Below are 16,826 nucleotides of genomic sequence, written 5' to 3' on the forward strand. Positions count from 1 at the left end.
TTGCTTGTAGTCAGTGGTTCTCAACCTGTGGGTCGGGACCACAACGGAGCTCACAATGCCCCGCGAGCTTGTAGATCTGCTATTTTCACAATATTTATCTGTGGAACCGAGTCAAAATAAATGTGGATCCCCAGTTCAAATATGATTCTTTTGGGGGTCACGGCCTGAAAAGGTTTGAGAACCACAGCTTTAATGCAGTGAACATTACATGAGCGTAGCGTTTACCGTGGTGAAGTATTGAGTGTTGAATATTCACCCAGCTGGGTTTAACGAGACAGCGGCGCAAAATGACAATCCGATGTTTCCTAAACGTGCTGTCACAGATGATCCGACCATCTTATAAAAAATTTAAGCATATGCCAAGATAACTGAAGTTATATAGCTGATTCTGAGCTAAACATATTTGTTTAATTTTTAAAGTTGTTTAAAGTTTTTATATTTAAACTTTATGATGAAAGGCCGCGGCGGCCACACACACACAGGGGAGTGGAAGTTTTTGGGGCATTTCATTCATTTATTTGTCAAAAATAAAATAAAGATTGTCCACGAGTCTTTGAGCTCGAGTCCGAGTCAAGTCTCAAGTCTTTGAGGGGCGAGTCCGAGTCGAGTCTGGAGTCTCATTTGTGGCGACTCCAGTGCGACTCGAGTACGAGTCCCCGACTCGAGTCCCCATCTCTGCTTTCTAGCTCACATTACTTTTGTGAGCTACTTTCTAGCTCACATTTCAAGTTTTCATAGCTACTTTCTAAAGATTTTTTATTCATTTTGAACTTGTGAAATGGGACATTCTGCGCAATGAGTACTTTTACTTTTGTACTTTGTACTATATTTTGATACCAATACTTTTGTACTTTTACTCAAGTAAATTTTGAATTCCGGACTTTCATTTGTAACAGAGTATTTCCACGTTGCAGTATTGATACTTTTACTTGAGTACTTTTTCCACCACTGCTCATTCATTCTCCCTGCATGTTTCTCTCTCTCTCTCTCTCTCTCTCTCTCTCTCTCTCCAGCTCAAACTGTTGAATTTGTACATCAAGCGCGCTCAGTCTGGATCCAGTGGCGGAGACCCCTCTGATGTCCTATAGGAGAGACAAACGCCCCCGACAGGCCAACTACAGAACTGCAACTCTGCCCACCCCAACAACAACAATGCACCGCGCGCACACACACACACACACACACACACACACACACACACACACAAGAAAAACACACTTTAACACACTTACACAAGCAAACCGCTTTCACACAAACACACACACTCGCTTTGCACCCATTCGTGCAGATATTGTTCTTCTCTCGAACATGTTGTTTTCTTTTTTTAAACTGTTTTTATTTTATGTTCGAAATGAAAATAATAAAATTCAATAAAATTCATTCGTTCATATGCAGACTTAAACATACTTTCTCCAGCAGACTGACCTAAACAAACACACACACACACACACACACACACTCTCACACACTGTGTTGGGAAGCCCTTCGCCACTTCATCCATTTCCTTGCCCCGGTGCTTGATGGGAGTTGTAGTTTCCTACATAAGAAGAGGAATGTTGTTGTTTTCCTGACCGACTGACGCTGATAGGATGCAAAGAACGAACTGTATACGACTCCTGGACCTTCTGCCCCCCCCCTGTACACACGCCATACATACACACCACTCACCCCCCCCTACACACACACACACACACACACACACACACACACACACAGTTGTGTGAGGGTGTGGCGCACCGACAAACAGCTGCTCTACGAGCTTCACAGCGCGTAGCAACTAGGTTTAACCCTTTCAATCCGGGAACACATACTGTAGCCATTATTTTATACTTTGGGCTATTAAAAAAATAGCAGATCTACAAGCTCATAGCGCAGCACTCGGTGCCGTGCTATGAGCTTGTAGATCTGCTATTTATTTTTTTTAATCTCGAACATTTGCGCAAATCTTTGAATATATACATTTTAAAAAAATTTTTACTCAAATCTTTGCTTCTGTTGGATTCTTCAAATGTCTTCTAAATGCTAAAAGATTTGAGTTAAAAAATATATATGTATATTCAAAGATTTGCACACATTTTCACAACCGTTTTTTTTTTTTTAAATAGCAGATCTACAAGCCAGAGATCTGTAGATCTGCTATTTTTGAATAGCCCAAAGAAATCTTACACAGATGCGTTCCGGGATGTGAATGAGGACAAGTCAGGCGTTAGGTTTGTGTCACTACAACGGCTCAAAGGATGAATAAAGAGATCCCCCCCGTCCTCCTCCTCCTGCACCTCATTGTTTTCATCCGTGTGCCTTCGTGCAAAAAAAACAAACACCCCAACAACCAACACCCACCAACCGACGCGCCCTGAACTCATCTACCCGCCCCGGGGGTCTCAGTAAGGCAGGGGTACGACGGCAACGTAGCCAAAGCCGCCACGACAAGAGAGCGACGGGGCAGCTGTGTGTGTGAGTGTGAGTGTGTGTGTGTGTGTGTGTGTGTGTGTGTGTGGTTCATCCCGGTGGCCTGGACGGTATAGGAGGTTATATTTAAAGTGGTGTCACAGCAGGAGGTCCATGTTTTGGGGGCGATGGAGTTTTTTTTGCTGCGATGGCTTTTGAAGTCTTGACACATTCATATACATACACATATACTCTCTCTCTCTCTCTCTCTCTTTCTATCTTTCTGGAAAGTTGCTCATGGGTCCCCCCCCCAAGGTACGAGCCCCCCCCCCCCCCCCCCCCCACAGCAGCAAGGCGCTCCCAAAGCGCAGCGCGCTCCTTTATAACAGGTCCCCCCCTCCTGGACAGAGTCTGACATTACCGGAGGCGTTATGATGTGCTTGGCTATAATGCATGAGACACATTTTAATTATTTTTTTTCCGGGGAGGCCAGGGGGGGGTCATATACTGTTCTCTACAGTCTGAATATGGAAACAGGGGGGCGGGGCGGAGCTTTTAAAATGAAAAAGGAACAATGTCCACCTCCGTTTCAAAACTAGTCGGCGGTGCTTGCCATGACCCCCCCACAACCCCCCCCCCCCCAGCATCAGATGAGGTGTTGCTTAACGACATGCGCTTATTATTATTATTATTATTACCACATGGCGGATATGTATCTATATATGATATTAAAAATGGAATATTCAATTATGGTGTCATTTAGGAGAGTCCACCACCCCCTCCCCCTCCCCCGGGGGGGAGGGGTGCACGCTGCACCTGTGCCCATTCTTGTTTTTATTATTTTGATTTATTTTCTCTCTCCGTTGCGACCGCGTTGCCGTTTAGTCTGTCTCTCACACAAAACTCTGATTTTCTCTCTTGGTTGAGGAATTTGTAGAAAATGTATTATTTTGCAGAGCTGAGAGAAGAAAACAAAAATGTCATGTCACCCCTTTCTCCTCTCTCTCTCTCTCTCTCTCTCTCTCTCTCCTTTTCTCATGCTTCTCATGTTGTGTCCGTTTTCTCCTCTTGTGAGTAACATTCTAGTTTTCATTGTTGTTTCCTCTGCACATTAAAAAAAAGCTGTGCTTACAATAAAAATAAAATGAAAACTTGTACAGACCATGATAAAAAACACTGTCTCCTGTCTGTCTGCTTTAAAACACCACATTGTTTTATAATGCATTGTCTAAATGCATTTGTTGCAGGGGCAACGTTTATGAGGGGATTTCATCCTCACCATGGATGAGCCAGAACAACATCTCTACAGTCTTACATCTGACAAAAGCTGAGACACACACACACCCACACTGTATAGTTCTTGTGTAACGAATAGCCAAAATAGCCGTGGTGGAAAGTAGCTAAGTATGTTTACTCAAGTATTGTACTTAAGTACACTTTTGAGGTATTTATACTTTACTGGAGTATTTCCAATATACTTCTACTCCACTACATCTCATACGCAAATATTGCACTTTTACTCCACTGCAATTATTTGAAAACTTTAGTTACTAGTTCTTTTGCAGATATACATTATTTTACTATAAAACATACCAAGGCCATACTTAAGCCCTATTTTATACCTAAGCTATTTAAAGAGAGCCGATCTACAAGCTCACGTGTCGTATTGCGAAGCTTGTACCCCCTTTTCAAAAGGTAAGCCATAGTCTCATGAGAGAAAATGCTGCCACACTGCAGCAAAGCAAACGTAAAATATCTTTTCAATCCGGGAATGCATCCGTGTCATTTTAGATTTCTTTGGCTATTCAAAAATAGCAGATCTACAAGCTCATATAGCGCGGCATCGAGTGCCACGCTATATGAGCTTGTAGATCTGCTATTTTTGAAAAATCTTGAAAATGTGTGCAAATCTTTCAATATATATATTTTTTTAAAGCGAACATTTGCAACTCAAATCTTTGCTTCATTTGGGTCCCTGGAACAAAATATTTTGAGATGGGGGTCCACGGCCAAATACATATCTAAAAATGTTTTCTAACTCCTAACAGTATGTTGCTATAATATCAGCGGTGCTCCAACTTTTCCATGTCAAGGACCCCCAAAATTATATTTATTTGGCTGCGGACCCCCATCTCAAAATAAGTTGTTTCAGGGACCCCCAGAAGCACAGTTCGGAGTTAAAAATGTTCGCTTTAAAACACATATATATATTCAAAGATTTGCACACATTTTCCACGATTTTCCTCATAGCTATGAGCTTGTACATCTGCTATTTTTGAATAGCCAAATAAATCGTAAAATGACACCGATGCGTTACTGGATTAAATGGGTTAAGAAAATACCTCACAGATCCACCTGCTGAAGGGGTTAGTGGAGTAAGTTTGCTTCTCCAGTATATGAAACCTAAACATTTTGTATTATTAATATTATTGTTATTATTATACAGCAGCCTCTCAGTAAAAAAAAAGAAGTATTTTATTGGCGTGATTAAATGTGTTTTACATTGCCAAAGCATACATAATATAACTAACTATGTATGTTATACTGTCTATAGGTTTTCAGGAGTGATTTAAAAGATGACAGTAACATTTCTAGCCTCTTAAAACCAATATCTTATCATACCACATGTTGGAACTCTCAGATGATCCTTGACTTCATTTAGTGTCCAGCTTGTACATTAACTTTCCACTGGCTACAATGACGTGTCCAGTGTTTGTTCAACAGGTTTGTGAATTTGCACAACATCCACAGTCACTCTGTTTCAGAATGAAGGGCTGTGGTGGGGCTGTGCTTGTTTTACTGTTCTGCCTGTCTGAGGCCGGGGCTCAGACCGGGGAGAGTGGACGGGTCGAGGAGAGACGGAGCCGTGTTGAACCAGGCACCCGCTTACGACCCGACATCTATACTGAGCTGAAAGAGCTCAGAGACATGGCGGAGGAACAACGAGATCGGCTGAGGAACATGGAGGCCAGGGTGGCGGCCGGCGAGGAAGAAGCCAGAGATCAGAGAGACAAGGTGGGTCGTCTGGAAGTGGAGCTGAGGGTCACCAAAAATGAGATGGAAGGAATGGCAAAAGAAAATGCAGGTTAGTATATCGAGATGCTACATGCTTGTTGCGCAAAACTAGATTAAAAAAATGTAGCTTGAAGAAGTTGTAAAGATACAAGCTGAAATGTGTTTAAAATATGTTTCTTTGTTTAACATAAATGTTTAAAGGTTTCATGACGTTCAGTTTTACCACACATTAAAAGTCTTTGTCATGGTCCTTCAAACATGTATAAAAAGTTTTAACAAAAAATGCCACTCCATTGATCCATGGCAGGTGTTTTTCTCTCACATTTCTAAAGCCTTTTCAACTGCAATGAAAAAATAAATCTTTGCCTGCGGGTGTCGCTGTTGAGCGATTTTGCCTGTCAATCATCGCCTCTGCTCCGCCCCCCCCAAAGGAAAGGATAGGGGAGGGGAGGGGCTAGGAGGAGAGTGGGCGGGATTAATGGGCTGTGACTTCACTGCCGAAGGGCCAAGCTCAGATTACTTTTCAGCCTAATTATTCAGAAAACCCCAGACCACAGAAAATCCACTGAATGTTCAAAGTTCTGATTTTTGGGTGTAATTGAGGCCATAAAACCCCCCAAAAAACATTTTAAAAAAAAAAAAAAAAAGTGAAAATGAATGTCATAGAACCTTTAACTGTAATTTTTCAGAAATGGCTGCCATACTGAGTGCGAGTGAGAGCAAGGTGTTGGACTTGGAGAAACAAAGTAAAGGTAATTTGAAGAGGAGGATGTTCAGTGGCTGCAGGTAGTAGAGGGCAGTTTTGAAGAACAGCTTACTTTATTGTTGTACTGTATGTGTAGCAGAGTGGCTCACAAGCTCAGCCTGATGGCATGAAAGTCTAATATCCCCCACCCCAGTCATAGGGAATTACCTTTGGCTTAGTGGTTAAGAATGTAGGGGGGCCCAACAGGTCTGTAACTCTGAGAGTGTACAAATGGAACCAAATGGACCCTTACGGGTCCATTTGGTTCCATTTGTACACTCTCAGAGTTATGGTGGTCCTTGAAATGTAAACGTTTGAGAACCACCGGTATTGTAATTGTATAGCAGACGTTAAAGGTAGGGTAAGTGATATTTTTGGGTTAAAACAGAAAGTATTTTGTTTAAAGGTTAAAGCACTATATTCTGATAGTAATCATTGCTATAGAGTGTTTGTTCAGTAACAGGAGACTCCCTGTCTCTCCAGCTCTTTAATAAACAGAAAATACATTTTCCGGTAGGTGTCAAACTCTCAGCCAATCAGGAGAAAGTACCCATTTTTAAGCTTCATTTTATAGTGTTCCAGTTCCAATTTTGCCTGCTCATTTCTTAGTGTCATCACTTCCAATTTCACTTGTTTAATCTATATCCTGATTGAGTTCTCTATCCTGATTGGATAAAATTGGAAATGAAACTGAAACGAAAATGCATTTTCTGTTTTATAAAGAGCTGGAGAGACAAGGAGACTCCTTTTACTGAACAAACACTCTATAGCAATGAGTACTATCAGAATATAGAGCTATTTAACACTTATTTTAACCAAAGAAAATCACTTACTCTACCTTTAAGTCCACATGCCAGCTCTGACAGTGTGATAAAACCCGGTTCCGGAAACGGTTCCAAATGTAATTGGAACCGATTCCGGTTCCTCAATGTTGCATCCGATTCCCTCCGGTTCCGGATCCCAACCCTACTGACAACTACTTTCTCCTACATTTTGTCGCCCGTGCGTTTGTTATGTACATTGAACCCGTTGTGGTGTCGTTCCAGATGCGAATGACCAACCGCCCGAGGCCAACGGCGGTCAGGACCAGGTGGTGCAGCCTCAGGACAGCGTGACGCTCAATGGCATCCAGAGCAAAGACGACCACAAGATAGTGTCCTTCCTGTGGCAGCAAGTGTCTGGAAACCCTTTCGCTGTCGTGGAGGTGGGCAAAGATGAAGTCAGAGGAATTATGGTGTAAAATACAGCCATAGCCCTTTGTGTGCCTGTGTTTTGTTTGTTTTGTGACTAATACTGTTGTGACTTTGTTCAAATCCTGGTGGTTTGTACTGTTTTATGAAAGCGTTTCTTTCCGTGCCACACAGACAACCAACTTTGATGACCAAGTCATCGTGTCCAATTTGACCTCTGGAGTGTACAAGTTCAAGTTGACTGTCACTGATTCCAGTGGCCAATCGGATTCAACTCAGATCACAGTCTTGGTCCCAACGCCTGAACAGTCTGATGGTGAGTAGCTACTCTAGGCCTTAGGGGATTGATTGTTGGTTTTCTAGGACCAATGTAGATTTATTAGGAATCTGAGTGAGCCAATAGCCAGCATATTGTATCGGTATTAAAAATGTCTGTTACTAAATTCTAATGACATAAAACTGCATTTAAATTAATTCTCAACGCTACGACCACAGCGTGATATTACCGATATTATGGGGCAGCCATAGTATGAATGAGAAAGGTCTCGGTTTGCCCAGTCTGTGTCGAGGTTTCCTGACGCCAAGGGCCCTATCTTGCCGCCTTATCCCTTAACTTATTAGCCATATTTTACTATCTTGAAAAACATTTTAAAATATTAATAGCCGATCTACATCGACACATTGTGAGCTTGTAGATCGGCTATTTGAACAATTCTTTTTGCCAACTCTAAGGGGGCCTTAGAGCTGGCTGCAGTGCACACTGCTCCTAATAGTTAGGATGAGTCAACCACATGTGAAGATGTGAGCTTGGAGATCAGCTATTTTTGGTAAACAGCAAGATGGGGCCGTAAGTGTCCTGAGCGAGACACTTAAAGGGGAAATCCACCCATTTTCAATATTTAACTATGTCATTAATATAGCATAAAGGAGTTGTGTGGAAATAAGAAAAAATTTAAAAAAAAATTAACATTGCAAAAAAATGTAACATTGCAAAAAAATTAACATTGCAAATTACACTATGATGAGTCATCACAGTGTAATTTGCAATGTTAATTTTTTTGCAATGTTACATTTTTTTGCAATGTTAATTTTTTTTTTAATTTTTTCTTATTTCCACACAACTCCTTTATGCTATATTAATGACATAGTTAAATATTGAAAATGGGTGGATTTCCCCTTTAACCCCTAACCGTTCCCTAACAGTTAAGGGCACTGACTGCTCCTAATAGTTTGGATCGGTAAATGCAGGGGCCAAAATTCACTTATTTGCTAATGTATATACCTCAACAAGAACTAAAGGGGACCAAAAAGCCAGAGTAGTTTTAAAGTGAAATACCCCTTTAAGTGAAAGAAAACACACAGTTCTACAGTTGTACTGTCAAGTAGAGTGATTCTGACAAGACTACTTTTACCTGTTTGTTTGTTTGTTTGTTTGTTTGTTTGTTTGTTTGTTTGTTTGTTTGTTTGCTGTGTGAGAAACATCAGTCTGTCATGTCATCTGAAAACCATACAACAACACCTCCATTTCTCTTTTTTTAAGCATTTTATAGATACAAGATGTAGAGAAGAGGAAACGGTTCTGCACACGTTCTAGACTCACAGGATACAATGAAGTTAATTTGACCAAAACATTGCTTCTTCAAATACATTTAGCTGTAAGTGAAGACAGAGTGCAGGACTTTTTCCTCTTTTCTATGTTGGCTGTTCATTCCTTCCTACTAAGGTGTGCAAAAGGACTTTATTTACTTAGAGATACAGAACAGAAATACGGATAGAAAGAAGGTATTTATGGATAGAAAGAAGATAAATATGGATAGAAAGAAAGTATTTGATAATGATTTCTATGGCGGGTAGTTCTGCTTCGGCTGTGGACTCATACTGACTCACTGCCAAGTACAAACATGAGTCATGTTTATTTGGTATTTGGTGACATTTCTGAAGAGTCACCTGGTTAGTTTATAGTGAGAGAACAATGATACCATATGTCTTGTCTTATCTGTCAGTTTAAGATGCAGTGTAATGACGTGTGTATGGGACAGCCCATTTAGAAGGGTTTAGGGCAGTGGTCCCCAAACTTTATAGCTCGAGACCCAAAAGAGTCTCCCCGGGACAGTGAAAATAGCCGATCTACAAGCTCACAACGCATTGCTCACGACGATGCAATGCATCGTGAGCTTGTAGATCTGCTATTTTCACTACTTATTCAAGTTTTTTACATTTATGGAATTTCTTAGATTGTTTTTTTTTATGTATGCAATTCTGATATTTACCTACGGTATTTACTCATTTTGTCATGACCCATAAAATGAGGACCCTAACATGGGGCCCGACCCAGTGTTTGGAAGCCACTGGTTTAGGGGTTGCACAGAGGCTCAGTGGTTAGCACTGTTGCCTCACCAACTCGTAAGATTTATGTATTGTTTATTTAGACTACGCCTATTCAATTAGGGTAATTGATTTAAATCTATTGTCGCCACTGTAAGATCAGAACAGACTAACGTCTCATCCATTTTCTCATGAAATAAGTGTATGTGTGTGAGAGAGAGGGAGAGAGAGAGAGAGGCACAACATGTTGATGCTTAATGTTACAATGGTGGATTCATGCAAGGAACGTGTTGTGCGATCATAAATTGGACAGCCATTTGAGAACAACATCCATGAAACAGTACTTTTAGTCACACAAAGCTTGTACATTCAAAGATTTCTTTCAAAAGACTCTCATTTAAAATGCAATGAGAAGATTTCACACCAAAATGGGGTCAGCAGTGCTTTGAAATGTCTCTGTTTTAAGTGCTCAAAAACACTGTCCATGCTACTAACAGAGTAGCATGGACGCTACGTTTGAAAATAGTTTAGTGCGTGGATGTAGGCCAGGAAGGTCCTAGGCCTTTATTCTGCCCTTATTCATGTGGGTTTCCTGCTACACCAATAGACATGCATGTTGGGAACATACTTCTGTCCGTGCCCTTGAGCAAGGCACTGCCTTAGAGCTGGTTGCAGTGCACACTGCTCCTAATAGTTAGGGTGGGTCAACCACATGTATCCTAGCGTCCTGTTGCAACAACGTGTGAGCTTGAAGATCAGCCATTTTTGGTGAAGTGATTTTGGTGTAGACTGGGGGAAAAGGAGCGGTTCTGGTATCGACCCCTGGGGGGACTTCGCTCAACTAAGTATATATAGTTTAAGTGGTTTGAAATGCAAGGAGGAATTCCCCCACTGGGCTCAAAAAAGTATGTATATATTTTTTTTGCCTTCCACCTTTTTGAAGCAGAAGATAACTTTATGAAGAAGGGTGTTTTTAACTTGGCTGTTTGAATCTGTTAAGTTAGCACACCCATTTCTATATAGGTTAAAAGGCAAGTAAAAACATTTAGAATAAATTTTGAATGTACAGATTAGCAGATGTCTTCTGCAGAATGTGGACAAGATGTCTGCAAGAGCCTGATTGATTGGACTGATAGGAAGCTATGGATGCTAGTTATACAGTCATTTACATAAATGGATACAAATCTAATGCATGCATTGTAAATGTTGTATAAGTCTGTACTCTCAACTCTCCAAATCATTTATATTACATTTATTCAGTACAATGTGGAATTATGATTTAACACAGATGTTCTGGCTTTAAAACCCCTCTTCAGTACGCTCTTTGTGTTAAAATATCATAGACCACTTAAACCCTATATACTTCATTGACCAGGGTCCCCAGGGGTCTATATTTGCCTCTACACCATAAAGGAAAAACTAAAACAATGAGGATAAATACAACCAGGGCAGAACCAATCTCTCTAGGCGACACCACGATAGGAGAGGTAGAGTCCTTCACCTACTTGGGGAGTATCATCAGCAACCAGGGTGGTACGGATGCAGATGTGAAAGCTAGGATAGGCAAGGCAAGAACAGCATATTTACTTCTCAAGAACATCTGGCGCTCTAGAGAGATACAGCAAAAAACCAAAATCAGAATATTCAACTCCAATGTAAAATCTGTCCTGCTTTATGGGTCAGAGACCTGGAGAATCACAAAGATAACAATAAATAAAGTGCAAATTTAAAGTGGATTTTCTGTGGTCTGGGGTTTTCTGAATAATTAGGCTGAAAAGTAATCTGAGCTTGGCCCTTCGACAGTGAGGTCACAGGCGATTAATCCCGCCCACTCTCCTCCCATCCCCTATCCTTTCCTTTGGGGGGGGCGGAGCAGAGGCGATGATTGACAGGCAAAATCCCTCAACAGCGACACCCGCAGGCAAAGATTTATTTTTTCATTGCAGTTAAAAAGGCTTTAGAAATGTGAGAGAAAAACACGTGCCATGGATCAATGAAGTGGATTTTTTTGTTAAAACTTTTTATACACGTTTGAAGGACCATGACAAAGAATTTTAATGTGTGGTAAAACTGAACGTCATGAAACCTTTAAAAAGTCAATGCAATTAGAGATACGTTTATTGGTGACTTTGTCACTAGACTCTCAGACTTAGAATAAATGCAAGATTGTTGATGGGAGTGTGACATGTATGAGATAATACACTATAACAGTGGTTCTGTTATACTGACCCCCCCAGTTTTTTATAGTATAGTTTGTTGGTTACACTCTCTTTTTTTGGTATTAAAAAGGTCTTAAAAGCACCCCCCTGGTGGTTGAGAACCACTGCACTATAATATGGTCCACCAACAGAAATGTGAATGTGATGTTGTTCCTCCCCTCAGACCACTGTATGGCTCCAAAGAAGATTGGACCGTGTCGCGGTTCCTTCCCTCGGTGGCATTACAACGCTGCCTCAGAGAAGTGTGAACAGTTCAACTTTGGAGGCTGCAGACCCAACCGCAACAACTACCTGTCCAACCAAGAGTGTGTCACCGCCTGCTCTGGCTCCGGTACGACATCCAACAACACCTTGACTCACTCTCTCTCATCTTCTTATAGGCCTACTGGACTTTGTTATGGGCAGTGGTGGAAAAAGTACTCAATACTGCAATGTAGAAACACTCTACTCTCTTACAAGTAAAAGTCTGGGATTCAAAATTTACTTGAGTAAAAGTACAAAAGTATTGGCATCAAAATGCCCCCCCCCCCCCCCAAGTGGTTATTAATGACAATTACTGTATGACAATTACTGTATGAAGAATGTTGTATGAAGTAGCAACTGTTTAGTTTTATGTTTGATTGGTGTATTGGATTACATTAATATATGCTTTCATAATATTATAAACAATGTGATAATGCTCCTGTGTTGACAGACAAACCAAAGGTGGCCTTCTCTGTTGGTTTGACTGATTCTGGACAAGTTGGACCATTTAGTTCTGGCACCACTCTGTCTACAAGAGAGTCATCACTAACATCGGCAACGCATACAATCAAACCACAGGTATGTGGTGATTAAGTCATTTCAATTAACTTTATAGAATCAATTAGTTTCCACAACTTACAGCTATCAGACATTAAAATAAATAATAAATACGTATTACAGTATGTAAATGTTACAGGGAAATTGGAGAAGCAGGGAAATTGGAGAATCAGGGAAATTGGAGAAGGAGCACTCGTTTTCACCGCCCCCCAAGCAATTCTGTAGAACCAACACTAGAAGGCAATGCAAGCCACGAGGCTTCCCAACCACAGTGCACTAACATATATGGCCCGACCACACACACACACACACACGCGCACGCACACACGCACGCGCTCATGCTTTCAATTTGGTTTATTGAAAGCATGACTGTTAAGAAATTTTTATTGTGTTCTGGCTTTTAATACATTGTGTGCCAGAGGTTTATTAAAATAGGGTACGTTCAGTGCCTGCATATCTTCCATCCACTTACGTTGATACGTTTCGTGCTGTAGAAGCCCCGACGCGGAAGTGCATGTAAACAAGCGTGCGTGCGAGACGGCGGAGGGTCCCGACTAACCCCTGGAACAATAATATTTCTAACGCGATCCTCCATTGCAGAGTGATTGCCGATCGAAAACGGCTCGTTTCCACCACGTTAAAAAGAAATGGAGATATTAAGCTTTTAGTCAGGGAGTTAACATTGGAGCGGCCGACCGGATGGATTTTTGACATGGATCCACACCCGGCCTCTCCTTCTCAGAGACTCCTTGGATGATCCCAAAGTTTCGTTAGAGCGCCCCACTTGGGCCCCACGTATAAAAAGAAAAATGGGTCAAAAACGGTCCGGACCGTTTATGGCACTCCCCGCATGGATTCTCAAAAACGGTCCGGACCGTTTATGGCACTCAATGTGTTAACATTTGTTTTAGTTTATCCCTGACACACACACACACACACACACACACACACACACACACACACACACACACACACACACACACACACACACACACACACACACACACACACACACACACACACACACACACACACACACACACACACACACATGGATAGTGATCCATGAAAAGATCTATTCTCTCCCTATCGGTTTAAAACTCGGACGGCGCTGATTGGACTAGCAGAGCATCGGCCGGTCGGCGCGGGCACTCGCGCCCTCGGTCTCAAGCTCTGCTAAGTCGGCGTGCCTCCGTCATGGACAATAACTATTATCACGTGTGCGTGTGAACGCGTGTTCAGCGTTCCCCTAGCGTAGCTTCCTGGTTGCTATGTCGGGGGAACAACAAAAGGCAGGTCCGCCTCGCATCAAAGCCCCGCCTCGTGGCGCCGCCGCCTCCTCCTCCTCCTCCTCCTCCTCCTCCTCCTCCTCCTCCCCATCACGCCGTCTCGCATCAAAGCCCCGCCTCGTGGTGCTGCGTCCTCCTTCTCCTCCTTCTCCTCCTCCTCCTCCTACTCCTCCTCCTCGCGAGCCTCGCGTAAAAAACCCTGTCTCGAAAAGCCCCGCCTCGCCCCGAAGCCCCGCGCCCAAAAAACGAGCGCTCCGTTTTCAATTTCCCTGGTTCTCCAATTTCCCTGTGACATAAATACAACTTCAAGCTGTGTTTCTTGATGAGATGAGAGAAGTTTGATGTCGTTGGTTTTGCATGTGATTGATGTGTTTTTGGCTGAAAATTATTCAAAACGTTACACAATTCTTCAAAAGTTTTCAAAAGGTTTTGAAAATAGCAGCTCTACAGAAGCTCACAACATGTCTCATCACAACGTGTGTGGTGTGAGGTTGTACATCTGCTATGTCTAATAGCCTAAGTATAAAATAGGGTTAAAATGGTTAAACTGATTTTGATGCTATATTAACATATTTTGCTGGAGACCCTGGCTGGAACCGCCTCAAGGATCGTTGGGGGTCCCCGGACTCCTTATTGATGAATACAATTTTGTATTCTCTTATCTTAGGTATCTTCATAGCACCAGGGAAAGGAGTCTATCACTTCAGATTTACTGCATCTTCATCATCACCGGCTTTGCAAATCCAGATGTATAAAAATGAGCAGAGACTCTTTTATAACACTGGTTCTAATACTCATGGGAATTATGCTTACATATCTAATTGGATCAACATAGAGCTGGAGGTGGGAGACATGGTTTACATGTGTTTACCTAAAGGGCACAAGCTCCATGATAACGCAAGCAACCACAACATCTTCAATGGTTTTCGGCTTTATCCTATGTAACACTGCTATTGGTACCATTACATTAAAGAGAGGAGTGTTTATTGGCCCCCATAATGCTCATATATACTCATCTTGTCAATAAACACATATTCAAAAGCATTCTTGTTTGTCTTCTTGTATGTTTAACTGATTATCTTTAACTTTTTTTGTTTCAACTAAGATATTTGTGCAGATGACAGGACGTTTGAGCAGTGAGCACCTCAATGGTTGATAGGTTGGAACAGTGCGGGCATCACGCTGTGTGTGAGAACTATGGACATAATATTTTTGACAATATGACATGCCCAAAATAGAGATGCCATATTGAAAGCAGATGATAGTAAGTTATTTTTGTGCAACATATTTTTTGGGGCATATTTTTTGGCCTAAAATGGCGACCACACTGTTAAGCAGAAGGGGAAGCGATAGTGGATTAAATACATTGTGTGGGCTGGCAGAGCTGAGAGCAGTGCAGCACTACACTGAGGTGAAAGTGGTTCAGAAATGGGCTGAACACATTCAGTTCGATGCTGGACACAACAGTTCAAAAGAATAAAAGTCTGCATAGACTGCAGCATTGATCCTAATAGTAATCACTCTCAAATTGGTGTTAAAAGTAACCTACTTCTGCCTTACAACAAGTCACCGTGGTCACGTGTTGTGGCCCACAGCTACATAAGGCCACCCGCCTTATCACAAATCACAAATCATATCACCTGATGAAGGCCAAGTGTGACCTAAACGTACCACCTATACCACTTATCTGTGTTTTAAAGCAAAAACACTTAGAGCAATGCTGTTGTGCAGACCTTTATTCTTTTGAAGTGTAAAGAAAGTGGCTCATTATTTGCATCCCTTGTGCAGCGAGCACACTTTTTCACTCTCCTATACTATGAAGTTATTCTCTCTTCATTCTAAACACCATCTACACTCCACATAACTGGAATTATAAAACAAATATTTAATGATGGTCATCCTTAAAGGTTTTCAGATTGACTGGTAAGTTTATGCCATTCTTCGGTGGCTTTAAAAGAAAAGGCAGATTGTGCAACAGACTTCTGAATAAAACATTAAATTGTCTAAGCTTAACGTTGTATATTTGGAACAATGATGTGACTGAGTTCCTGTCTAGAACTTTTAAGGGCTTGTTTATGAAGTGATCTAATTGGTTTTAACCAGTGGTGGAAAATTATTCACGTTTGAATAGTGAAAGTGAAAGTCCGGATTTTCAAAATGTAATTAAGTACTGGTATCAAAATGTACTTAAAGAACCAAAAGTAGAAAGTACTCATTATGCAGAATGTCCCATTTCAAGTTTTCAAATGTATACAAATCTTTTGAAGATCTACAAGCTCACAATGCACATTGTGAGCTTCAAATGGACGAAATGTATACAGAGCTGAAGTTGTTAATGTATGTTTTGTAATAATAATCAAAATCTACAAATAACTAGTAACTAAAGATTTCAAATAATTGTAGTGGAGTAAAAGCAAAAAATGTGTCTCTGAGATGTAGTGGAGTAGAAGTAAAAGTATTGGACATTGGAAATATTCAAGTAGAGTACAAATACCTCAAAATTGTACTTAAGTACAGTACTTGAGTAAATGTTACTTTACACCACTGGTTTTCACCTATTAAGACCTGAGGCAGATTCTAAAATTGCCTTATAAATCAGTAGTTCTCACACACATTCATGATTTTTCACTAATAGCAGATGTATATCTGCTATTTTTGAATAGCCAATGCAAAGATCTAAAATGACACAGATGCTTTCCTGGTTTTAATGGGTTAAGGCAGACTTGTTAGCTTGAGACCAACATCCTTTGATGCAGTAATGAAACCCACCACGACCACAAAGGAAGTCACCAGGAAGTCACAGAGAGAAGACTAAAAGGCATGACTGATGGCAGTATTATGTATTTAATCACAT

At 41.2% G+C, this 16,826-nt stretch overlaps 3 protein-coding genes across 14 annotated transcripts in view; 2 read left to right on the forward strand and 1 right to left on the reverse strand.

The window, feature by feature from the left end:
• Positions 1-1,380, forward strand: part of clasp2 (cytoplasmic linker associated protein 2) — a 139,867-nt gene extending 138,487 nt beyond the window's left edge. For all 12 annotated transcript variants that reach the window (XM_080441464.1, XM_080441469.1, XM_080441470.1 and 9 more), the window contains one exon: positions 1,014-1,380. In XM_080441464.1, coding sequence (XP_080297590.1) covers positions 1,014-1,088 — 75 coding nt within the window. In that variant the 3' untranslated portion in view covers positions 1,089-1,380. The remainder of the gene's footprint in view (positions 1-1,013) is intronic.
• Positions 1,381-5,154: 3,774 nt separating this feature from the next.
• On the forward strand, positions 5,155-14,651 carry LOC308094893 (uncharacterized protein; the record flags this gene model as incomplete). The annotated part of the gene is made up of 7 exons (XM_080441716.1): positions 5,155-5,473; positions 6,093-6,155; positions 7,195-7,352; positions 7,513-7,654; positions 12,046-12,213; positions 12,577-12,623; positions 14,640-14,651. The coding sequence occupies 7 exons, from the start codon at positions 5,155-5,157 to the stop codon at positions 14,649-14,651; spliced, it is 909 nt and encodes a 302-aa protein (XP_080297842.1).
• Positions 8,439-16,826, reverse strand: part of LOC308094700 (uncharacterized protein) — a 353,814-nt gene continuing 345,426 nt past the window's right edge. Inside the window, exon 12 of the transcript XR_013933978.1 lies at positions 8,439-8,523. The gene's annotated coding sequence lies outside the window, so the exon portion shown is untranslated. The remainder of the gene's footprint in view (positions 8,524-16,826) is intronic.

The sequence above is a fragment of the Gymnoscopelus braueri genome (genome assembly GCF_963280865.1).
Source record: "Gymnoscopelus braueri genome assembly, chromosome: 11".
Classification (NCBI taxonomy): domain Eukaryota; kingdom Metazoa; phylum Chordata; class Actinopteri; order Myctophiformes; family Myctophidae; genus Gymnoscopelus; species Gymnoscopelus braueri.